General features: G+C 38.9%; 1 protein-coding gene across 2 annotated transcripts in view; it reads left to right on the top strand.

Moving 5' to 3' along the window:
- Nucleotides 1-26,200, top strand: part of SLC38A5 (solute carrier family 38 member 5) — a 776,684-nt gene that overhangs the window by 529,552 nt on the left and 220,932 nt on the right. For both annotated transcript variants that reach the window (XM_044080289.1, XM_044080288.1), the window contains one exon: nucleotides 8,912-9,058. In XM_044080289.1, the coding sequence (XP_043936224.1) occupies nucleotides 8,912-9,058 (147 nt within the window). The remainder of the gene's footprint in view (nucleotides 1-8,911; nucleotides 9,059-26,200) is intronic.

The following is a 26,200-nucleotide window of genomic DNA, read 5'->3' as shown; positions in this document are numbered from 1 at the left end:
AAGTTAAGCAATACAGAAAGGTATTTGTTATTATTTTTTTTTTTTTTATACAAGAAAGGATAGGGAGGAGGAGAAGTCTATAAATTAAACGACAATCTCCTCCAACCTGAGGAGACGCCTCTAATTAAAAACGGTGACTCCTTAGCAAGAATCCTCTAACTGAAATTGATTCTCTAACTAGAAAAAAGTGGAAGAGAGAAGTCAAGGCCTGAAAAGGCAGCCGCAAAAGGAAAAATAGCCAAAATACGAAAAACACCCCCAAAAAAGGGCACTGTACTATAAGTGGGACAGGTAAAGTAGGATGTAACAGTAAGTTTTGAAAGAAGTAATACCCAAATAGAGTATAATATTAAATTTTACTAGCCTGAGCCAGCAAAGACATCCTGAAGCTTCAAGTGACAAACGAGATCTGGGAAACAGCCGCTAAGCACCATGGGATAGGTTATAGCCTCAAGCCAATAGAAGTTCTCGAGCTTTAGTATATGGCTGAGTCAGAGTCAAGTTCGGCTCCAAACCAAACCAGCAAGAATGAAGGCGAGATGGGACAACATAACATTGTCTGTTTTCCTGCTCAGTTAAAAGAATACAAACTATGCAGCATAAATTGAAAAGGGATCCAAACATAGTCTAAGCTTAATTCTTTATGACAGAGATTTTTCTTCTAATGGTGAGTCAGTTTGCTTCATTCTGTATTATCTGTATGACATATTTGCTTGGCTGTCCCATCTAGACCTGGAAGAATTGTCCACTAGTCATTTGGTGATTTTCAGTTGACAAGTCACATTCTGTAAAATGTCAGCAAGTTTATTTGCTGGCACATCTGCCAGGGGGACAATAACATACAGACTGTAAGCCCTGTAAATGTACTTTCTGCCAAAGGACTAGCCATTTTAATATGCCTACTGTGGATTAATTAGTAAGTCTCCATCTTTCAAATATTCTAGAACTTGTTATCAGAGGATCTTGCATCATAACAGCTAGGATTGTTTGATTGGTTGTTACAAGAGGTTAACTACAGGTAAAGAAAATGTTAAAGGTCCATTAATCACTACATGTTGGATATATTGTGCTTTTCTCAATGAAAATTGCTATCATAACATGATCGCTAAGTCTAGGAAGGGCAGCAGAGTCTAAATGGCAATCAAAAGTCCAGCTGTGCACCATTTAATAGTGTGAGTTGAAAGACAACTGTGTCTTAAAAGTAACATTTTCTTTTCTTCAGAGTTTACTTCCATCCTTAGAGGATGATCCCCATCCTTTCACATATTAAAAAACATGGCTTAGCAGTTCTTCTCCCTCTGTGGCGTTTCTCTTCTAGTCTGCTTTCTCAGTGCATGTGGCTGAATGAATCCTCATGATTCTTCCATTAAGACTTTGTTTCTACCTTGCTATTGCATCACAATGCTTAACACATCTGAAATTATTTTCCTACAGCATATATAGCAAAGTACATGTAGATGTCTTTTTTTTCATATCCACTAAGGTTAGAAATATATTTAGGCTCAAATTCACTTTTCTTTGATTCTATGCTGTCATAAAAAGCTGCATTATTTCCCTTTCATGGGGACCATAAACATGTTAAACATTTTATGGTATAATAGTAAACCTGATAACCACTGAAAGCAACTTCACTAATTAGCTGAGCGTTGTAAGCCAAGAAATGTAACACTCTTTTTGACCCAGGGAGGAAAGACAGAAACTGAAACTCAGAAAATATCACTTTTCACTTTTTAGACCAGTTATAGTAGTTATTCTTTGTCATTTTAAGAACTTTTCATAGATGATATAAGTGTAGGAAACATGTATGTAAGAGTCTGCAAAAAAAAGTCGGTAACATTTTACTAAAAATTCTCAAAGGTCACAGTATTTCTGACTACTTCCGTACTAATTGAGTGGGACTGTGATCTGACAACACAGAATAGGTCATTGTAATCTCATCAGAAGTGTCCTCAGACTATTATGAGCAAGAAATAGCTTTCCAAGAAAACAAGGTCTTGTCAATATGTCTGCTCCCATGAGGGCATCCTTGGTTATGAAAACATTAAAATGAGTAATAACAAGTTGTAGTGCTGGCAGGTTTGGATTATGTTGAAGTGGGTGGTAAGATTAAAATATATGTATTTGTTTCAGTTCCTGACTGTAGTGGTCTTTTAGAATTGTTCAAGTTAACCTGCAAGCCCAAGTCTTGAGAATCCACTGAGGCAGATCTGACCTTGATGGAATTTGTCAGCAACCCAAATAACACTTAATCTATTAGGATTTTACAGTTAGACTCTTTTGTCACAGGAACTCTGCTTATTAGATCATATAACTAGCAAAAAGACCAAACAAGCAACAGAGAAAGCTCACTTCCTGGAATATATACAGTAAATCCTTATGCAAACACCAAGAAGTGTAAAGAAAGGACTACATTTGGGTAGTGTACCATATGAAGATCATCGGGCGGCCACGGTGGTGCAGCGGTTAGCATTACTGCCTCACAGTAAGAGGTTCTCTGGTTCGATTCTCAGCTGGGGTGCCTTCTGTGCGGAGTCTGCATGTCCTCCCTGTGGTCACATGGGTTTCCTCCGGGTGCTCCGGTTTCCTCCCACATCCCAAAGACATGCAGAAGGTGGATTGGACACTCTAAATTGGCCCTAGGTGTGAGTGTGTGTATGTGTGCGCTTTCTGTGGAAGGTTGGGCGCCGGGCTGGCAACTCGACACTGTAAAACTCCACTGCCAATCATGAGCGGACAGATGATCTGCTGTGGTGTCCCCTAACTAGGAAAAGTCGAAGAAGACCGTATGAAGATCATCAAAATGCTTTTTGTTGATCATAGAAGGCAGATACTGTAGCTGATGCAGGATATGCTTCAATGACAAAAAAAATATTATATAGTGTGAAAGCCACAAACAGGGTATATAATTTGAGGTGGCTTAGCAACAGAACTGTTTGTTTATTGATTTTGACATTTGTTTCCTTTAGTGAGGATATGACATTTTATGGATGACAGCATAAAGGATTACAGCCTGACCTTCAAGGCGCACAAAAAGGATGTGGAAGAGGTATCTGGAGTTAGCTCTTTAACATCACCTTCAGCATGCTAGTAGCACAGCAGCAAGCCTGGAAGCAGCTTTGACAACTCTCACTGGGAAATGCAGACAGAAATGGTTGGAAATAGGATACTAACTACTACTGTCTGTTACAGTTATGAAGCCACCACTAACCATTTTCTCTGGGGAACCAAACTTTTGTTTTAGGTCATTTATCAAATATATGTTACAATCATTTAACTGCATTTTTCCTTTTTATAAAATGATGCTTATTTGGGGTCAACTATTACTACAAATGTAGTATTAAGTTATGATTGATACAGTTAAGCAATCTTTCTTTCTTCAAAAACTATACAAACCTACACATAAAAGTCACTACATTTTTGTAGTAGCCTACAGCAGAAGTTGCAGAATTTGTTGAGAGTAAAGTACCTGATTTCAGACATTTGGCAGAATATGCGATTCACCAACAGTGGACATTACAAAGAGACACTGTTCCTTTCTCCCCAGGCCATAGCTAATATTATAAAGGGAGCATAGCATTCTGTAGTGGTATATTGTGGGCTTTGCTCCCCTTCTACTGAAAATATTTTTATTTGTTTTATGATGTCATTTCAAGCACGTTTTTATCCAAAATGTCACTCATACATACTGAATTCAGTAGACTAAGGTATAGTGCAGTAGACCAAGTTGCTTCTGGCATTTTCTTAATGTATTATCCCTTAAACAAGGAATTAATAGCACAGGTCCCCAGTCATTCTGTTAAAGCCTGCTTTCAAATGCCTAGCTTGCATATTCTCTAGGCAGTTTCTTGCATTCATTCGCATGACAACTATTATAGTGACCTCCTTTGACTTGTACATCACATCCTTTGAAAATATGCAGGGAAAACAAGGAATGGAATATAGTTATGCAGTCTCCTTCTAGATGTAATGTCACTGCCTGCATATAGAGCAGTATTCCCCCGTCTCCAAAAGAGACCAGCTGTTTACTGTAGAATTTTCTGTTGTTTCTTCCTGATGATCCAGACTTAATCATGAAATCACATCAGTAGCGAAAAAGTCAGATGCTTCGTTTTTGCAACCAACAGGCTTTCTTGTGAAGTCAGGCCACTGATACAGAAGTCAGGTGTCTTCTTTCTGTAATCAACAAGCTGTTCCAGATAACAGGAACAACGCTGCACCTGTCAAGGTTATTGTGGAAGAGACTGCTTTACCAAATGCTACCACATAAAATTAAATATGCACTGAAGTTCTTTGTGCATTCAACCATCTCAAAGCTTTAGTCGGTGGTTACAAGAATTTGATATAGACCATCTTATCCATAGTATGCTTGGTAAAGTACAACTCTTTTCATCAACTTCTGTAGTGAACAGAGATGACTACTGTTGCAACATGAACTCAAGACTCACCTAATCCAGGGTTTTCAAAAGCTGGTGCTTAACCTCTGTCTAACTGATATCAAACTGTCAACAAATGTTTGTCTGGCAGATGACACAAAAATGAGGGAGATTTCATAAATAGTTTTTCAGTATGAGTACCAAACATTTGCCAGATAAAGTAACTGGTTTGCCTATGACCTAGGATCATTAAAGCATACACTGCCATTACCTTTGTATGTAAGAGCATTGCTACATCAGCTTTGCCTTTTGATCAGAACGTCAAAAAGAAGTCAGTCTATCAGAAAGTGGCTTGAAAGCCTAGATGGAGGGACCACATAAAGCTAAAGAAACCTTTCCAAAGAACTCACAACAAGGTTTTGTGCTATTTTCAGGACAAGATGTAATAGATTTATGACAGTCCTTCCTCAATAAAATCGAATATATATTTTTTTAATTTTAAAGGAAGATATTAGTGGTGGTGAAGTATGACAAACACAAAGATGAATCAAAACTGCCTCTGACTCTGCCTTACCGGAGACCATCCAGGTATCTTTGCACCACCAAGCGATCTTGCAAGGCAGATGCTAATTGTCTATCATAGAATGAGCATGGAGCACTGAATTTGATAGCAGCAAATATTTTAAGAGTGGCGCTGCAGTTATCCTAAGCACCAATGATGGCCAGACTAGTAATAACATCATGTGTATCTACCAGGTTATCTGTCCCTTGTTGCAGATGTTCCTCTTCACCAAATTATGAAAAGGCACTGATGGAGACATTGCCTATTCAAGAAGGATAAATAGCATGATTATTTCCACTATACTGTCAACAGCTGGTCACCTCTGAACTTAATGAATTAATGTAAAACAGTTGTTAGAACCCCACCTCAGTTTTTTTTTTTTTTTACTAAGTGAATAATCTTGGATCCCAAAGTGGTGAAATCCTGATACTCATATAGCGGGTGGCTGACATGACTGAGGGGAGTGTGATCTGCCAAAGTACTACACAAGCTAACTAGCATAATGAGGGTACAGATGATTTCTCTAGTTGTCCTTTAGCCAACTAAATCTGAAGAACAACGAGTGGCTGATTTAGTTTCAGATAACAGTATGGAGTTCATTTTATATTGTACCAGAGTACATTAGTGATTCCTGAGTTTTTTTTACCTCAGTGGGCACAGACTTGTGGCAAGGTCTAATTAGTAAGTAATGTAAGTTTTTCCAGAACCTTCCAGAATTATCTTCTAATACTGATTTCAATTATCCATGTGGGAGTAATAAGAGTAAGCAAATATGTTCTGCAGTGTTCTATTTATTTAATTTTATCTACCTGGAAGTTTTCTCTACCTGCATGTCTCTATATCAGCACTTAGCCCCTCTCTTCTGAGGGTCAGGTAAGCATAAGCCAGAGGTTGTAATTACCAAGACATCACAGATGTGCAGAGGGCACTAATTTAGCCATGGCAAAATATGCCAGCCCACCAAAGTGATCTGGAATGCAAAATGTAGGTCAGCACTAAATGTATTGTACTGCTAACAAGAGGATGTTTTAAGGCTGGCTTCAGTTTCTCCAACACTGCCCCTTACAGAGAGACAGAAAACCTAAAAATATAATTATTTACAGTTTCAAGAGTGTTGAAAATAAATTTCAGTAGTATGCACTATACCATTTCAAAGAATGATCACCCTTAGTCTGTAATTCCCCAGTAAGAGAGTGCTCAGTCTGTAATCGTGCAGTATGATGTTTCTTTCACAGGAAAGAAGTAATGTTATATTTCAGAGTTAGATGGTACACTCCTAGTAAGAAAGATGGAGCTCATCTTGGAGGTATGTGATACAAGCTCATTCCAGTGGAACTGATCAAATGTAGGGAGTGAACAGATATAAATGTACTACGAAATGCTTAAATGTCATTATCAGTGTACAAGACCAAACCTGTGACTACCATCTTTGTCTCAGTAAACCTGAAGCCCACAGTGTGTGTGTGGAAAGGGAATGTACCTTTCCATTTGACTCCCTCCCCTGTCATTTATATTGCAGTAGGAGCAGATAATAAGAGTCCAAGGAAATATAGCACAGTGTTTGTGACAAAGTATAGCAGACAGTGGCATGTATAATGTGCAGCCAAATGTTGTTCGCATACATTTGTTCATCTTGTATGCAGTAAACCTTCTGGTTAGAGAATGTATTGAACTCCTCCCCAAGATTTGCCATTCAGCTGACCACAGGTGGTACGATGGAGAATAACTATTAAAAGTATTTATTTTATACTTCAAACAATTTTAATATCTCAGCATATAATAAATTGAATATATCATTTTTAATACAGTGGCACTAACATTTATTCCCATTGTGCTTTATATTACTGTCCATATGTGGATAGATTAGTAACAGCATCTATCAGGTTATCATTCACAGGCTAGTGATTTCTTTGTTATCTGATTTCTCCAGTTTATGCATACCTGTGCATGCATGAGCAGTACACAGGCATAATTTTAGTACAGCATAATTATCAGATTCGTGATGAACTCTGGTTGCCCTATGTGGACTAGAGATTCACATTAAGTGAGTCACTAGAGTAGGACTGCAGTCCATGTGGTTACTTGTAATTCTTGATGAGCCCACTTTAATGCTATCACTGCAGAGCATTCCAATCATTAGTGAAACTTTGTGTGAAATACCCAAACTCTGAACTTATGGCAACAGCATATGTTAAATAGGTTACTCTGTGTAGTTTCTCATTAATTTCTAGTGGGAAGATGGCCCTTTTCAGTACAAAGCTAAAGATCATGTTGTGTGCATGAGTTACCATTTTAAATATTTTTAAACACGAGAAGCGATGAAATGTGATGATTTTGGCATTGAGAACAGAAATTTAGAAACAGGGCACATTACTCCATATGTAAAATGGTTCAAAAAGTAGGTATGCATGCATATAACTTTCCTAAAACATGAACAAATTTAGCAAAATTACAGAAGGAATATTCCCATTTGTCAAACCCATAGATAATGCCAAGCGCCATACCAGATCTTAACAATTAAAGTACCATTTGTCTGACCACAGCTTAAAATTTTGACTTTTATTTCTTATGTAATTAAATGTTCAGTACTTCCTAATTGTGGCAAAAAAGTAGTGAACGCTACCACCTGAAGGTCCACTTCATAAACGAACAAGCAAATGATATGTAAAACCGGAGACGGACCACCACGATAAAATAAAATACAAACCAAGTTTATTAAAACAGATGAGCGCTTTCGCGTACTCCCAAGGCACGCTTCTTCAGATCTATTTACATTTTTGAAATACTGGCTTTTTATACATTCAAAATCAATAGTGATCTAGATCATCAATCAATCAATCAATTAATTAAATCATCATTGTAAGATTTGGCATATATCTTGACAATTTAAAGTGGAACTAGTTTAAAGTTTTTCTATAGGCAGCCTCATTCAAAATCGGACACTGCAACCAACCAATTACATCAAAATGAGTAAACTTTCATTCTGAAGTTCAACATGTGTCTTGAGATTTTAAAACTAAGTTAATAAAATTCAAAAACAGCTTCAATAAAGGTCAAGAACTTTACGTTCAGACCACTCTATTATAACATATTATGTTAGCTGCTTTGGGAGTAAGCGAAAGCGCTCATCTGTTTTAATAAACTTGGTTTGTATTTTATTTTATCGTGGTGGTCCGTATCCGGTTTTACATATCATTTACTTCCTAATTGTGTTAACTAACTGCATGGCTCCCCATGTCTGTTCAACTGTATGTCAAAACCAAAGACTTCTCAGTCATCTTTGCAAGCAAGTGCTGCTCAAGCCTTGTGTTTCTTTCCTCAGATCCATTCATCTGCCGATAGACAAAGGTACTACAAGATACCACACTTCTTCCTTCAGGTGGAATTAAGTCTTAATTCTATTCATGATGCTTGGGTGGCAGTGAGGCACTTGTGAAGCACTTGGGTGACATGTAACAGTGTCTATGTTTTCCTGTATTTGGATCTGCTACTGGTCACTAAAAAGGTACTTTGGTTGTATCCAGGCATGATGTGCATGTCATTCCAGTTTCTCACATGGGCTTCTGCCCTTAATTACTGAACTATTATACCAAAGATCGAAAAGTTTTGCTTAAAGTACATGTTCGTCTCTGGGGATTCCACTTTTTCCTGCAGCTGACCTGTGACGATCCAGGCTTGTTCTCAGCTAGGACCCTATGAGTAGTAATCCCCAGTAGAAAGATATGATACTTCATATAGTTTTATGCAGTAAGATCAGGGCTGTTTTTTCACTGACAACATACAATAAATTTATCATTTTGTAAGTATAGCAAATGCCATCACTGCACACTCTTCTTTGAGCTCTGAATACACTTATTTGAACTTAACAATATTTTTCTTGCGCTTAATGTCTCAACAACGAACTATATTTTTTGCAGCTTATTAATTCTATGATAAGATTTTATGAAAGCTTCAACTTTATGTTTTTTTCTTTTAGGTGATATACAAGAAATTTCACATACCCTGTCCATTGAATGTCACCATGCATCATGAACATGTTAATCAGACATATAGTAACGTCAGCCTTACCAGTGTTATTGATGATGACACTTGTCTGGCCAAGTTATTTACTGTCAACACCCAGGTAGGTCATAATGTTATATTCATTTCTGTTCCATTTAGTCTTGTTGTATGTAACATTTTGACAATGATAAGATGAATGTCCATTTCTAATAAAAAAAAGAGTTGTGATGTAAAATAATTCCTTCTCTGAAATGTAAAAGATTTGCAACTGCAGACTAGACTGTTCCTTTTCCATAAAAGATAGAGAAAGTATTCTGAGTGGCAAACTCCTGCTCATACTTTTTAAAGACGAGTGTGGTAAAAAATGTTAAATTCCCCTATGCATTAAAGCATACTGTGCTGTGTGCTGCACTAAGGTGATCTTCCCTTCCCACATGGATTAAGTACAGGACTGCAGACTAACCAACAGGAATTTACCACACTAAACACAATACTATTTAACTGCTGTTTTATAACTTACTGAAGTGGCTCCTTCACTTACTACTTAACAGTTATTTTCTGTTGAATATGTCTGGTTAGGTGTTGAGTGGTGGAGACCCTAAAGTAACAAAAAAAAGTTGTACAAAACAACTGATAATTGTAATGTATTGTAACACAAAGCAATTCTCCATTGTACAATGGTAAATTAAAGCAATTACTTCCACTGTGGTGCAGCGGTAGCATTGTTGCCTCACAGCAAGAAGTTCTCCCATTCGATTCTCGGCTTGGGTTGGGAGTGCCTTCTGTGTGGAGTCTGCATATCCTCCCCGCGGTCGAGTGGGTGTTCGAAAGACATGCGTTGAATGGGCATGCCTTCGTTGAAGGTTGGGTGTCGGGCTGGCATCTTGACACCATAAAAAACAACTGCCAATCATTAGCAGACCGGAGTTCCGCTGTGGCGACCCCTAACCAGGAAAAGCCGAAAGACAAACAACAATGATAAAGCAATTGACAAAAAAAATGACTAGCTTACTAAGCTACTGACAGAATAATGTTGTTACTGTATAACACAATAGCACCACCAGGTCTAGCTCACCTATAGAAAAATATATTTTTGGGTCTAGCATGCAAGCAAGCAAGCAAAAATATTACTGTTAGCAATTCCTTATTGCTTAGCAACAGCAGGGCACTGCATTACTGTGTTGTTGTTGTTGTGTCTTTTGGCTTTTCCCAGTTAGGGGTCACCACAGCGGAACTCTGGTCTGCTAATGATTGGCAGTAGATTTTTACGTGCCGAGTTGCCGGCCCTGACGCACAACCTTCAATGAAGGTACGCCCATTCACGCATGTCTCCACACAGAAGACGCTCTAGCTGAGAATCTAACAGGACAACGTCTTACTGCGAGGCGACAACGTTACCGCAGCACCACCACCGCAGTATCCTATTATTGTTTAATAACTGCACTCTTGGGAAAAGAGGGATAAATCATTAATTTTCTCCTCATTATTCGACTGACCCTGTGTCTGGTGTTACTACACAACAGCATGTACACTGGTCTGTCTTAATGCTTAATTTGGTAGTTCACCAATTATTATTGCTTTATAACCATGGTTAACATATAGTTTCATATATAAGTAAGGGAAATAAGAATAATATGACTTAAGTACGGATTCCTGTACTGCTGTTGGTACCATTATGGCACTGGAGTGTATAGTAGAAGTGTACAAGCTATATTATTGATTAAAATGCTGCACATACCTTTCTGAATAAAATATGAATTTTGTTGATAGATATAATTTGGTACTACACATATTGGCATATTACATCACAAAATCAGCAACATAACCTAAAATTATTTTACTTAATTGCATTTTCCGATATGTTTTAGTATTTATTTTAAGCTACATCAATATGTCAACTATGATCAAAATGCTAATCATATAGTAATAAAAATGCTTTTTTTTCTAAAAAAATAAATTCTCCGTAGGAAAGAAAAACAAAACAGGGCCGTACACTAACCTGAAGATTCATTCCCTAGACTCCCCGTCCCTATAATACTTTAACTGCGATTACAGCAAATCTGTATCTTTCCTGGTGGCTAATTTATTTGTTGACCGGGAATGTCCGACTAGGTTCCACAGATCCTGTTTTCAGCGGAGGCCCGGGGAGAAATGCTCCAAATGCATGTCTTTGGCTAATGTTTCCCTTAACCCAAGTCCCCATAATAATTTAGCTGCCATTATGGCACAGTTGTAGTTTCCCCGGTGGCTAGTGTTTCACCCCTCTCCCGCAATCAGTATAATCATTTTAAATGCCACTATGGCACAATTGTAGTTATCTGTAGTGGCTAGTATTCCCCCCTCGATCCCCTTACTGCTGTTGGTGCTGTTATAACACTCTAGTATAGAGTAATCCCTGATCTCTGGAATGTTTCTGTGTTCATTTGACGAACATGGCCTTTTGGCGCTGTTCACTACTGTAATGTGGTGAAGCTGCCTGTGCTGATCTACATGGCCAAGTGATTTCTCAAATTGCTTACTGTGTAGATGCCTTCCTGGAGGTGGCTCCAGTGGATAGAGGCACATGGCATATGCCTCTCCTCCAGATTGCCTCATTAGCATTCAACACAACCACAGAACCAGCCCTATGCAATTCTACCTGTCTTCATGCTAAAGCACTGTGCACCATGTTAGGATAATTTTTGAATACAAAAATGTTATCACAATGTGTAATCGAATTCAGACCTAAGTTTTTGTAGTGAAAAATATGTGGATACTGTGAGTAGCTAACATAATAACTCCTACACAAATACAGGTGTTTTCACAGAGGAAATGGCTTCTATTCATTGGAATTGCTTCTATGACATTTTTTTATCAACGTTATAAATCCAATCTCAGGTTATCCAGTCAGAGTTCAAGATGAGTTATTTCTTGAAACTGAATATGTAAAACAGCAATCATGTCATGTGTTTGTTGTTTGCTAATAAGGTAAAGGAACATGCCTAAATGCTCTTTTTTCTGCAATAGCAAAGGCAAGAGAAAAACATAATGAATGAAATTCCTGAAATCTTAAAGCCAATGCCCCACAAAAATTTAAAACAAACAAAATGTTTAAACAATATAGGTGTAATACTCTGAATTAAAGAGCACAGTAAATAATATAGGCAGTAATTAAGCAACGTTTATAATATGTTTGAATTCAAATGCATGCATTTGGGGCATAAATAATAATATAACAATGTGGATTGAACAGGGAGAGGTAAGAAAGTTGTTAGCAGACTAATGCTTAAAGGCCAGTCCACTGAAAGCTGTGTCAAACCAAATAAAAGTGTTCAATATGCATTTTAATGCTAAAACAAGACTTCCTGTTTAGCCAGGGATGGCTTACAAATTTAATATTTGAACTTCCACACACTCTAAAGTTTTGCTGTGGTTTTAAAGCATACTCGACATTCCTATATAACAGGCTCAAGTTTGGGCAACATCATGGTGCTGCTGTTTAATGCTGCAAGTTTAAATAGGAACTCCAGTATGAATAAATTGCATGACAAAAGATGGAAAATAGTTTTAAGAAATTCCCCTCCTTCTACTGTTAGATCACAGTGAAACATGCTAGCAGAAAGAATTAAGCGCATTATTAGAAAATGTAAAGCAGAATATGAACTTAAGGTTGCCACAGAAACCAACAGAAACTGTAAAATCTTTCTGCAGATATGTCAGAAAAATTAAAGAATAATGTCCATTAATGCACTAATATCACACACTCCGATCCCAAGGCTGTAGCCAATGTAATAGCAGACAAATGTGGTGCAACTTTACCCCCATCTTTCCACATTATTGTCTTCACTGTCTCTGAAAATTTAGCTCTGCCTGAAATCACCGTGGAACACATCTTAGAATCCCTGTCAAAGGCTAAAAATAATAATTCCATAGGACCATACAGGTTCCATTTCCATCAGTGCCAAATATGCATTATGCGAGCCTCTACTTAAACTGTTCAACCTCAGCCTGTCTACAGGGTTTGTGCCTAATAAGTGAAGACCAGCCATTGTGAGTCCCCTATACAAGGGTGGCCTCTCTACAGACCCAGGTAATTACAGGGCCATCAGCCTTACCAGTCTTATATGCAAAGCCATGGAACAGATCATAGCAGAACTCATTTATGCAGATATAGGCAAGTTAATTTAACTAGTCCCCACTCAATCTGGTTTTGTGAAAGGCAGGTCCTGCCTTCTGAATCTAGTAAACTTCTTTGAAAATGTTACCGAGGCTGTGGACAGTGGTCAGTCTGTGCACACTGCTTATCTTGACCTGGCTAAAGCTTTTGAGGGGGTGTCAGTGGTGCAACAGGGAGCACACTTACCTTTTTTGCTGAAAGACCAGCAGGCTGTGAGTTCTATTCCCATTCCAAGGGATTTGATTGCTGACACTTCAATAAAGCATTAAGGGGTGTTTCACTCTTCAGTGTGTTATCCTTTGGATAAGATACTAAACTGAAATCCCATCTGCTTGAGCTGGTGGTAGGTCAGGTAGTTGTAAAAGATACTATGGCACCTATAAAAAAAGAGTTAGGTCCTTTATTTGCATGCATAAATAACTGTTATTTACAAAATATTTACATATCTACAAATATATAAACATACAACTCTGTACATGTTCATAATTCCATTTACAATCATGCTAAATTTTCATCCCTATTAAACCCCCATTCCTTTTTCCATAACTACCATCTGATTTTATTTAATATTGTTGTTACAATCCATTTACCATTAAATATAATTTCATTTATTCTTTCATTCCATATAAACCATATAACATAACATAACATTTGATCTACTCTTTTAACATATCCTTTACTTCCGTTCTTGTAATATCCATATTTAGTCATATCCATGTTTATTTTATCCACTTCTTTTATATCTTAAAAAAGTCTTCTTTACATAGTTTTCCCCATAACTTTTTTACTCTTTTACATTTTAAAAACAGATGTTCCGTAGTTTCTTTTTCTTGACAATGTAAACATATTCTATCACTTTCCTTTTTATATGGGATATTTCCTTTTACTGGCAGTTTATCTGTTACTAGTCTACACAAAAAATATTGAAATTCTACTTTCTGATTTCACCATTTGCTTCATATTCTTATACCTTTATTTTTTTTTTCATCTGTTAGATTTTCCCATGGTTTTACATAGTAATATTTTATCATTACATTCTTATACCATACTTTTCTTTTTCTATATCATAAGTTTTTATTTTCCACAAAAATATTTTTCTTGGTAAAATTTTACTTTTTTTTTCATGTATGCATTCTTTTTTTCTCTCTTTTTTTTTTACCATACCCCAACATTTATCATAATATTTATACAGTTTTATTACTACTACTTCTATCATTTTGTTGTTGTACTTGCACAAAATAAATACTTTTTATGAATTCTACAAGGCATTAATGCAGTTACTTGCATGTCTCTTTATCTTGCCCTTTTTAATGTTCTTAAACTTACAATGTAACTTGGTATGGTTATGCTACTGTATATGAGTATTATTTTTTGGCATCATCTTTTTTATCTTGTGTTTGCAGAGTTTTGTCAATACTTTTAATGATTATCTACAAGGCATTAATGTTGTTCCTCACGTCTTTTTATCTTGCCCTTTTTTTATGTTTTTAAACATGCAATGTAACTTGGTTTTGTTATGATATATGTGAATTATTTTTTGGCATCATCTTTTTCATCATGTGTTTGTGGAGCTTTTCTCCTCGGGTCTCCACTGAAAATGGGCTCCCAGCCCAGTAGACTAACCCAATTAACAAAGAATAAATAAATAAATACATAAATAAATAACCTCTCATCTTTTTTCATTTGTCATCTTTAACACTTTGTACAAATTTAATGAATGGGGGTGCTCCAAATGGATGACATTGCCCAAAGCACCAAGCCGTCTAGCTAAGCTGTGTATATTATTAGGATTAAGATGACTTTGAGTTAGTATGGAAAAAAAGTTTAGCCAGGATCCAAGGAACCAAGTAGGATCCAAGGAACTCACAAAAAGTAGCACGTTACAGACCTAATGAGGGGGGGGGGGGTGGAAGAAGTTCCAGGTTACTTGACTTTTCTTAGAGAAAGCTTTTGTTCCAGACTAAGAGGAGTAAGCCTGACAAGCCTTTAGAGTAATGTGTTACTGTAATCCAAGGGAAAAATGTACAGAAGAAAATCTTTAAATGTCATCCCCAACAGAGAACATCAACTGTGAAACTGAAGACAGAGAAGTGGTACTTCAAATAGCAATGCAGCCTCTTCATTTATCAGGAGTTCATCTATCTGATGAAAAGAAAAGCGGTCATGTTCTCTCCTTGCAGATAGGGAAATAAACTTGAAAATACGGTTTGAAACAGTTTATAGTTCATTAGAAGTTTTGCTGAATCACTGAATAAGGAGATAGTATTCTACGTTTGGAAATGGGTCGGTTTCCCAACAGAAGGTTTAGCCTGACAGGAAAGCTCTATTTGTGTTATTTTTTCCATTGAACAGAAATGCAGTTCTGTTGCTTCTGAATCATATAGAGAGGTATCGGCAGTTACAATTTTGTACAGGTCCCAATTAGTATCGTAGGCAAATTTTTGCAGGGGGGGTCTAGGCAAATCCCAATAGGTATTTAAAATGAGGCACTCAGTGAATTTGAAGCTTTGATGATCTTGGCTAAGAGGGAGCAAGGCAAGTGTGGATAAGTCTTTCAGGTGGGTTCAAAAGCATGTCGTGAGTTTTGGATGAGTTAAATTTTAGTCTCATCATAACATACCTTTCCTGAAGTTTGTTTAGAGTGTTTTGGAATGCCAAATTAACCTGAGCAAGGTACATCCTTTGTTAAATAACAGCATATAATCTACATATAGATGGGTATTAATGTTAGGTAGGTCCATGGTTTTATCATTTACATGCAAACATTACACCAGCAGTCTGTGTATATAAGTTCTTGTAGTCCCATATTATAGAAGGCCCCACTTAATTATCTCAACTAAAGCTGCAAGGTTTCAACTATCTTTCTAACAGAACCGCTGATTGAAGTTTGACATTATTTTCACCAAAGTGCCACTTAAGGACCCCTTGTCCAAACTTAAGTAGATTTTATAAATGACATTTCAAACTGCAAGAGAAGGTACTGTGCCTTTTACGAAAATTATTTTGTGGTTGGGAGCTGAAGCCATTTATGTAAAATTATTCTTTGCACTGTTTTTGCAACATAACAGTAATGCAGGAATAGAATGACAGCTGAAAGTTAGACTGCATGAAGATGTTTCATGTCATCTCTAAACAATATATTATCAATTTCTGTTTTGATTAACCATCTCTTATTAGGATATTCTCTCCCTTTACCTGTTCTTACCTTACCATTATTTACTACCTCTCTCATCATTTTTACTTCTTGTACTGTTTTCTGTTTTTCATTTCTTAAATAACAAAGTGTCACCACCATAATAAACATATTTACTATCACATAACTTTGAATATCCTCAAACATTTTTCCTTTATTTCTGTTTATATATGCCTGCATATACAAATACTACTATTCTATACACCGTCCTTTCCTTTCTTTCATCACCCTGCCATCACCACCTTTACATGTAATGTTTTAATCCCTCATTTTTAGTAGTACTGCAATAACTGAACATGCATCATTTCCTATACTCCATAACACTTTTCTATTCCAAATAATCTCAAATTCTGTCCTTTTCCTTGTATTTATACATTTTACAGCAAGCAAACACATTACTTGTGCGTCTGCTTTTTTACACCTTTCATACACCATCATTCATTGCTTTTCAAGATAATCACATTCAGAGATACTGTACTTATATTAACCTTTTCTCTGTGTGTGTTTGTGTGTTTTCCAGTTCATCTTTCAGCTTCCTTGTTTCTCCTCACCCTTCTCCCAGTGGAACCTTCAACATTTTTTTCTGACTTAGAGCTCACATCTTCTTCTTCTTCCTCTTCCTCTGTTCCTAATACCCTACACATGTTTTCCATATATCACTGTGTGTTTCTTTTTCATTTATTAGTTTCTGGACTTAGTAGTTCCCCACCCCACCCATTCCCATCCACACCCTTTCATCATTCTGTTCCACCCTTTCTTGTGTAAAGACTAGTTCTCCTCCCTCATTTTCCTCACTTTGTCTTTCTTCATTAATTAGTAGACAAACAAACCAAAAATATTCCTCTTCCACATTATCTATAATGTGGTTTGCATTTTTTATGGTATGTTCATTCTGTTTGTACAGTCCTGAATTAAATGTGATTCATTTGCATAGAAAAAATGCGTTTGGCCATCCCCAAGTACTTAACACTCCCCCTCCTTATTTATTATAATCACATTAGGCACATGTTGCAACTTATTTTCCGTTTTAAAGTTACTTTCTATCCCCAAGTCCATACTTTTCTTCCATCCTAATATTTTTAAGTGTCATGCACATCCTGACACAAGCTTAGAAAAAAAAATGTTCTTGTATCAGTCATTCTAAATTGTAACAACAGTTCTCTTTATAACTGTACTTTTAAATTTCGATAAGCATAGTCCTTCCAAGAAGATATACTTCCTTCCCATTCATTGACAAAATGTTCTGCTAATGCAAATGTCTCAAAGGTTATTTCTAGGAAGGTTCAGTACAGTTATGTATTAATATGCTAATGTCAGACAAACTGAATCCTAAGCTCATAACAATATTGTTACAGTACATGCTTATTTGCTGTTCATCCTTTGTTTTCACACTCACCATAGTCCTTCTCCTGTAGCTCTTATCAACCCCAGTCTGTCTGCACTGCACCTGCACATCCTTTTCTTTCTGTAGTCTTACACTGGTATCTGCTACTACTGCTGCTGCATATATTTTTACTTAAAAAACACTGCTGTCGGTCTCTATTTACCATTCACTGCTCCATCCTCTTGCAGATAAACACAGAGTACACCCTTAAAATCATTTACTCCACTAGCCAGATGTCCTCATATTATAATTTATTGCAGTCTTCTGTGTTTTTGCCATCACTTCATCACTAAATATTCTGTCCATAATCACAATCTACTTCATGGCCTCAGATTCTTCTAGTTCTGCTTCATCCATCATTTTTGTAAAACAGAGTCATCCAATCTCCTGATATCACAGTATTCATCTCCAAATCATGTTTGTCCTTCTGAATTACACTTAACATTTTCTTCTTCTCCCTTTCATTTACACTCACAGCCTCCATCTTAGATTCAGTGAACACTGGCAACAGCCTTCTAGCACCACCGAGTAATCACATCACAAAGGGCAGGGGAAGATGTCCTTCTATTTCAATGTTGCTGCATTTATTTGGTGTGGGATTTTCCACGTCAGGCGATTTGACGTCAGCTCCTATGCAAAAGCTTTTGCCTGGCTGCTGTAGGTGTGTGGGACATCATACATAGAGCCATAAACCACAGACCATAAATGTGATGTTGGCACGCACAGACCCCAGAACTTTTCAGCCACAGACATTGTCATTTTGATCATTTAGCTCCTACTAATGATTACTTCGGAAAGATAAGTACCCCATTGGGGTTTTATTTTCATTTATCATTGCTTGTGCTTGGTTTGCTGTTAGTTCTGGGCTGATGTCAGCTAAAAAAGGCAAAGGTAATTGCAGCTGGCAGATACTGGACAAAGATTCCCATGATAAGTGCATATTTTGACTAGATAGGGAACACAACCATACGTCGTGTTTCATATGTAAGTCCTTCGTGCCCAAGACTGTTTGCAGTCATTTGGCAGCATTAAATTTATATCTCAAGAACCAGCATCTGAAATGCCTAGCCCTTAGGATGGACCCAGAATCAGACAACCAACCCAAACCACACAGGAAGAAGGCCAGTTTCCAAGCCTAGTCCTACTGCCACTCCGCTATTGTTCGTCCTGCCATCTTCCGATATAGGGGCTGAGGAACGGCCGATTTCTCTGTCAGCTTTGACTGTTGCTGCTGAGGAAGCCATTTCTGCAGCCACAGAATGCATGTCCGCAGAGACTATTCAGCTGTCAGCACCAACTGACATCGAGGGGGAACCTCTTGTTGGATGACTAACCGAGACCTCTCCTACTGCAGGCCGGGCTTCAATCCCTAACGCATCCCCAAAGCCTACACCTTCCAAGAAAAGACAGAAGACAAAACATATCACTTCTCCTTCTGAAGCACAGCCAGATTGGCAGTCTTTCACAAATTCTCTTATGCAAGCCTTCATGGCCCTTAGACCCACAGGCCCTGCATCTACCGCTCACCCCTCACCCAGCTGGAGTCTCCCTCTCTTTCAGCAATACCTCCTTTGCTCCCAGCCTTCCTGGATGCATTCAACTCTGTCTGTAAGAACCCTGACTCACAGCCTCCAGCCCCTAAAAGACCAGACAGGTTTTATAAGGAGCCTGATGACCAAAAATTCCTGGTAAAACCTCCACTGGCAGATCTATGTCTCCTGACAGACAATCTTGATAGGCACCTTCTGCCTCTCTCCTACCCACAGATAAAGACAAGAAAATCATGGATAGATTGGGCAAAAAGTGTATACTTCCTCCACCTTGGCTTTCAGAGCCATTAATTACCAAACACACATGGTAAAATACGCTCTGGACCTAGTGTCCCAGGCCTGTACCCTACTAGCCTCTATAACTGACTTTCCTACTAAGTCTGACATTGCATCAAATCTGTCCCTAGCCACCCAAGTAGCCAGACACTCCATCAGGTGCAGTTATGATGCAGCAGACGTCTCGGCCAGGTCTGCAGCTTCTGTTTCTGCCCTACGCAGATATTGCTGGCTATGCCTACAAACACTTCTAGAGGATTTCAAATCCAAAGTCATGGATGCTCCACCGAACCACAATCTACTTTTTGGCAAAAATTCAGCTGAGCTCTTCAAAAACTTGCAAGAGAAAAGCAAAGAGCTCCAAGACATCAAACATTTGCTGGTGTCCCCCTTCCCTAAGTACTACAGGAATTATCCTGCAAAAACTTCCATTGTCAGGAGGATGCCTTCCATGTCTCATCCCTCCTTACTCCAGACCTACTAACAACCATCCCCCATTCAAATAACCCTTTCCCGACAGAGGGGCCCCTCTTTGGTGTGACTGCCTTGCCCACCTTCCCTTGTCTGCCCGCCTACCCCACTGCCTCCCCTTTTGGAAGTCCATCACCTCAGACCAATGGGTGCTTTCCATTATTCAAAGAGGATACTTCCTATCTTGGAAGGAAAAACCATGGCCAAAAACATTCCCTTCCCACCAAAAAAAAAACAGCTCCACATATTCCCACATATTTTGCAGGAGCACCTCCCCCTAGGAACTATAGAACCAGTCCCTGTGGGTCCCGAAGGAAAAGGATTCTATTCTGGTCTATTCCTCGTCCCAAAAAAGGATGGCCCTTGGAGACCCATACTAGACCTATTCTACCTAAATCGGTTCTTAAAAGTTCCAGCCTTCAGAATGCTCTCTGCAAACCCTCCTGCCCCTGATACCACCCCAAGCCTTTATGGTCACTCTGGACTTAAAGGAAGCTTATCTACACATTCTTATCATGTCCTCCCACAGAAAATTCCTGAGATTTACTGGCATTTCCTCACATTTTCAATTTTACAGCCTTGACCTTTCGGCTTATCTGCTGCTCCAAGAGTGTTCACAAAATGCCTGGCTCCTGCCATTGCATTTTACCTAACCAAGGGCATCCAAATATACCCTTATCTGGACGACATTCTCCTTCTAGCAGAATCAGAAACCATGCTCCTAAGTCACCTAAAATTCACCATGACCATCTTGCACAACTTGGGGTTCACCCTAAACCTTCCAAAATCCTCTCTGCACCCACAGCAGGACAAATATTTCCTGGGATGCTGGATCAATCAAATCAGATTTGATGAGATCTTACCTCCCACAGGACAAAGTGCAGTCTGTCTCAACTCACTTCCAAGACCTTCTGGGGGTATCCCACCTTTCCACAAGGCAGATCCTACAAGTTCTTTGACTCATGGCAGCCACAATCCCCATGCTCCCTCTAGCCAGGTTGCACATGAGAAAATTTCAGTGGTACTTAAAGAATGTATGGTCTCAGCACCAACACTCCCTAGACAAACAAATCTCCCTTCTGCCCTGTCTAAAGTCAGAATTGAGGTAGTGGATCCAACAAATCCTCTGCAACCAAGGCATTCCCCTGCAACTTCCTCCCCCTATGCAATCCATGCACACAGATGCATCAGATCTAGGGTGGGGACAACTCTAAAGGGTTACTGGGTTCAAGAATCTTGGACCCCTGCCCTACAAAAACAACACATCAACGTCAGGGAGATGACTGCAGTCTTGCTGGCTTTTCAGGCCATTCTTCAACCAGGCCTTCTTCATATTCATACAGACAACACCACAGTCATGTGGTATCTGAACAAACAGGGAGGGACAAAAGTCTGCCTCTTATGCAGGATTACCCTACATATTTGGGAGCTAGCCACCCAACACAATCTCTTCCAGCAGGCCTCTTACATTCCCTCTCAGGAAAACAAACAAGCAGACTTGCTCAGCAGAACATCGTCTCACCTTCACGAATGGATGTTAAACAGGCAAACCTTTCTAGACATTGTCCACCAGTGGGGTGCACCTCAAGTGGATCTGTTTGCCTCCCGCAGAACAGACAACTAAGCAGATTCTGCAGCAAGGATCACACTCCATCAGCATGGAGTGTGAATGCCTTCTGCTTTCCTGGGAAGGGGATTTTCCTGTATGCGTTCCACCCCTTCCCACTAATACAAAAGGTTCTTCTGAAAATCAAGAAGAACCAACCAAAATTCTTGCTGGTGACTCCCTACTGGCCAAGACAACACTGGTTCCCCCCTTCTCCACTGTTTAGCCAAGGGCAATCACCACAAGTTACCCCACAAGGTGGACCTACTATCTCAGCAAAAGGGATCTCTTATTCACCCTCAGCTGCAAATGCTCAACCTAAGACTCTGGGTGATCAACTTCTAATCCCTTACAGACAGCTCTGCTCTGAGGACGTGCTCTCAATCCTAAGGGAGGCCAGGAAACCAACTACTAGAAAGGCATACCTATCAAAATGGGAAAGATTCTCAAAATGGTATCTTCTTAAGGACAGGGACTCAATGCATGCAGACCCCTCCGTAGTCCTTAGCTATGTTTGTGATCTCATTAAGGCTGGACTAACTTACTCCTCTATGAAAGTCCACCTTTCAGCCTGCTTACCCTTACTGCCAACCCTGCTTTCCAAGCTGGATGTTAAACTTTTCCTGAGAGGGGTCCTTCGTATTAGACCACCAAGAAAACCCATCCCTCCTCCCTGGGACCTCAACTTCATGTTAGAAAAACTCACCTTACCTCCTTTTGAGCCAGTTTGTTCGGCCTCCTTACAAATGTGCACTTGGAAAACCATTCTTTTAGTGGCCATTTCTTCTACTAGAAGAGTGTCAGAACTATAGGCCCTCATGGCCTGCCCTCATTACATGACCTTCCATAATGACAGTTGCCTTATGCACAAATCCTTCTTTATGCCCAAGGTAGTAAATGAACTATCCCTAAACCAGTCCATCCACTTACCCACCTTCTTTCCAACTCCACCCACAATGCAGAGAGATCCTTCATTCCCTGGATGTACACAGACAGTTGAGATTCTACTTGGACAAGACTAAGTCCTTCAGAAAATCTGCCCAACTCTTTAACTCCTTTCATCCCAGGGCTCTGGGCAAGGCAGTTTCCAAACAAACCATTTCCTGTTGGATTAGGAAATATATTGTTTTTTGTTATTCACACCATGGGAAAGGTCTTACCTCATGGTGTAAGAGCTCACTCCACCAGGGCCATAGCTACCTCCAAGGCCTTTTTCAAATGCCTGGACACAGCTTCCTTCCTAGAAGCAGCTACCTGGTCTATAGTTCACTCTTTCACCAAACACTGCAAACTAGACCAAGTCTTCAGGGCCAGGGCAGGCTTTGCTAGAGCAATCCTGCAAGGATTCCTGGAATCCTGTACCTCTACCTCCTCCCATTTCTCCTCCTAAGCTGTGGTACTCTGCCACACCAAATGAATACTGCAACATTGGAATAGAAGGACATAGAATAGTTGTGTAAAATCTTACGATAACCATAGATGTCTTTCTCTTCCATGTTGCAGTATTCCTTCCCACCCTCCATACCTCCTATTCTTCTCTTACTACAGGGTCTGGCCTCTGGCCACTACTTCCACCCCCTAAGGCTTATCTATCCAGCCTTACAGTGGCATTTGCTACTTTTGTTGACATCTTGTTCTCCTGACAGGCCACTTCTCTGGGCTTCACATTCTGAGGTATGTGCATGCTGATGTCACATTTATGGTCCCTGGTTTATGGCGCTATGTGTGACATCCCATGCACCTACAGCAGCCAGACAAAAGCTTTTGTGTAGGAGCTGACGTCAGATCACCTGAGGTGGAAAATCCTACACCAAATGAATACTGCAACATGGAATAGATGGTTATAGTAAGATTTTACACAACTATTCTTTCTCTGGGTGTCCTGCCAAATCTCCCAAGGCTACTAACCTAGTGGAGCCAACATAGTCAACAAAGAATAAATAAAGAAATAATAATAATATTGCAACTATTATGAAGATGCAGTATCCTCATACCTTCACAAATCAATACCAGTACTGCACTTGCACACCACCAGGGTCTGCCGATTGGGTCCCCTGGCCTCCTAACAGCTCAAGCCCTCTTCATTCTGCATTAGTTATGGCTCTGGTTAAGAACTATGGTGGAACGCAGCTGTCCATCCTACTGAGAACATATCACTAAATGGTTTGATATAGACAGTCTCCATGTCACACCAAGGACAGAAGCTGTGGGTCTATATTAGAACACCGAAAGTTTACTTCAGCGAACGCTCACATGAGCGAAAATGCTGGTAAATGAAAGGGTGTTTGTGGGGTCACGGTACAGTGAGGAGTGGGATATTTGCCCTTTCCTCACTGTAGTGCGATCTCGGAGTTGGAATATATAGTTAGCGGGGGGGGGCTGCAGCCCCCCACAATAAGCAGTTCGGTTACCAGCTTTTTCGCTCATGTGAGCATTCGCTTAAGTAAACTTTCGGTGTTCTAATATAGACCCAAAGCTATAACTTTAGGATGTCAGGACGTAAGGACAAACATTTCCCCAAACCTATATTTTGGAGGAGCTAATAATTACATTGGTAGTGCATTTGTCGGTTCTGCAGTGTGAATCCCATCTTAGGTGTCCTCTGAACAGTCCGCATTGTATCCTCATACATTTTCACCAGCATCTCCACTTTTCTTCCCCATTGCAAAGACATGCAAATTAGTTAAACTGACAGGGCTCCAACATGCCCACATGTGTTTGTGCAGTGTTCATCCTCTGATGGACTGGTTTGCCAGCCAGGATCATTCTATGCCTTATGCCCCTGGCTGGCAGGGATATACTTTTGCTTTCCCACAATCCTAAATACTAGAAAGAAGTTAATGAAAATGAGTGAGTGAATGAATGAGTGAATGAATAAAACATTAGAATAGCTATAAAGACTGCCATGTCCTGCCAGCACTGTTACCTCTTTTGTCAGAATGTCAATAAGCCCGAAGGGTCCTATAGGTCCAAACCTTGTTTTCTACTGACAGTTTTAAAACTAACTGTTTTCTCTTGCTGAGATGATATAATGCAGAAGTAAATCAAAAGTCCTGTTCCACAGACATGGTTTTCTATGGTATATCACACTGAGCACTTAGTTAAAATTCACACCTCACGCACCAGATTCATGTCATTCTATTTTAGTGTTATATGTCATGCTAGAGAGTTCAAGCCCTAGAAATAAAACATATTAACTGTACTTTAGTTTTTAGCTGTGGCAGTATTATTCAAAGCTGGAAAAAGTATATGTTTCCACAGCTGTCTTCATGTCCAAAGTAAATGCTTCCTTAATGACTAGTAGTAAGCAGTGGCGCCTTGCACTTTTACATGGAGTGCCATACTTATCATTGCTGTGTGCCATAGTGTATCAGTTTAGTGTCACTTCAGTGATAAAGAAATCAAAAGGAATAAAGCATTACTATAAAGCCATAGAGTCATACTATTTCCAACTTATGCATCAGTTGTAACACAAGACACTAATAAGTGAAAATTGGCTAATTACCAAAATGGCGCCACATGTATAATACTTTATGATAAATGAGAAAGCAAGGAGAAAAGCAGACAGATGCAGCAAACTGTACCACAGTAATAATAATGATGATGATGATCATCACCATAATAATAATAATATAATAATGAAAAGTATATCAGAGATGTGCAATTATGTAACTGTAAAGCAGTAAATTTGTAAATGTGGGACAGAAAAAAAATCAGCAAGCAAAATGCAAAACAAAAGATAGAAATGCCTTCCAGAAGGCTAACAAAGCAGTATGTGCAGCTGGTGTTAAACACCTTCAGAGAAACTGAATGAAGAGGAAATTTAAGCTGCAGATTTCATACAAGTACAATCTAGAGGAGGAAATCTCACAGGAAGTTGTCAAAAGAAAAGAAAACCACAGCAATGACTTAAAGCTAGATGTAAAGGAAGCATGATGGGTTGAATAACTTATATGATCTCAAAGTATGGGGAAAAGAAAGACAAGAGTGCAAAGAAGACTGGCAACTTTGTAAGTGTAGACATACAAGGAGAAGACCAGAGGTGGCAGAGCTAAGTTTAATGGAGTCCGAGGAAGGTATCTTCAATAGCTGTATTAAAACAGCTAAAGAAGTGGTAATACTTTGCCCAGCTTCTTTCAGATATAATTACTCATCAATCTGTTGTCACAGGTGAGAGAACTAGCTGTGTCTGAGAGAAAAAAGCTAGAGGCCAAAACTAGAGCACATTGTACTGTGACTGCATTTATAGTGCAGCTCAGATGATAACAGTCATAAATGTGGTATATTTGGATATAGATTTAAATATTAGAGAGCTCACAGACAGGAAATGCATGTTATGCTGTACATTTCCTTCTAGAAGCCAGTCATGGTGAAGACCTCATGGAGATTAGTACTATGTCCCATTTATCTGAGTCTCTGCTGAGTATCCTGAAACTTCAAATGTTTGATAGCCTCAGAAGTGAACAAGTTTATGTATGAGTCACTGATCATTCTGTAGTGCAGATATAACAGACGTCTTGCTTTGAAATTATGTTTATTTTTAAATAACACCCCCATTAATTGTTTACACTCCCATAAGTAATTTGAAGCCCTCAGAGTAGTTTGTTTTCTCAAAGAAAAGATGGTC

The sequence above is a fragment of the Protopterus annectens genome, chromosome 8.part0 (genome assembly GCF_019279795.1).
Source record: "Protopterus annectens isolate FY-2018-M chromosome 8.part0, PAN1.0, whole genome shotgun sequence".
Classification (NCBI taxonomy): domain Eukaryota; kingdom Metazoa; phylum Chordata; order Ceratodontiformes; family Protopteridae; genus Protopterus; species Protopterus annectens.
The sequence above is the reverse complement of the archived record's forward strand: the minus strand, read 5'-3'. Positions and strand labels throughout refer to the sequence as shown.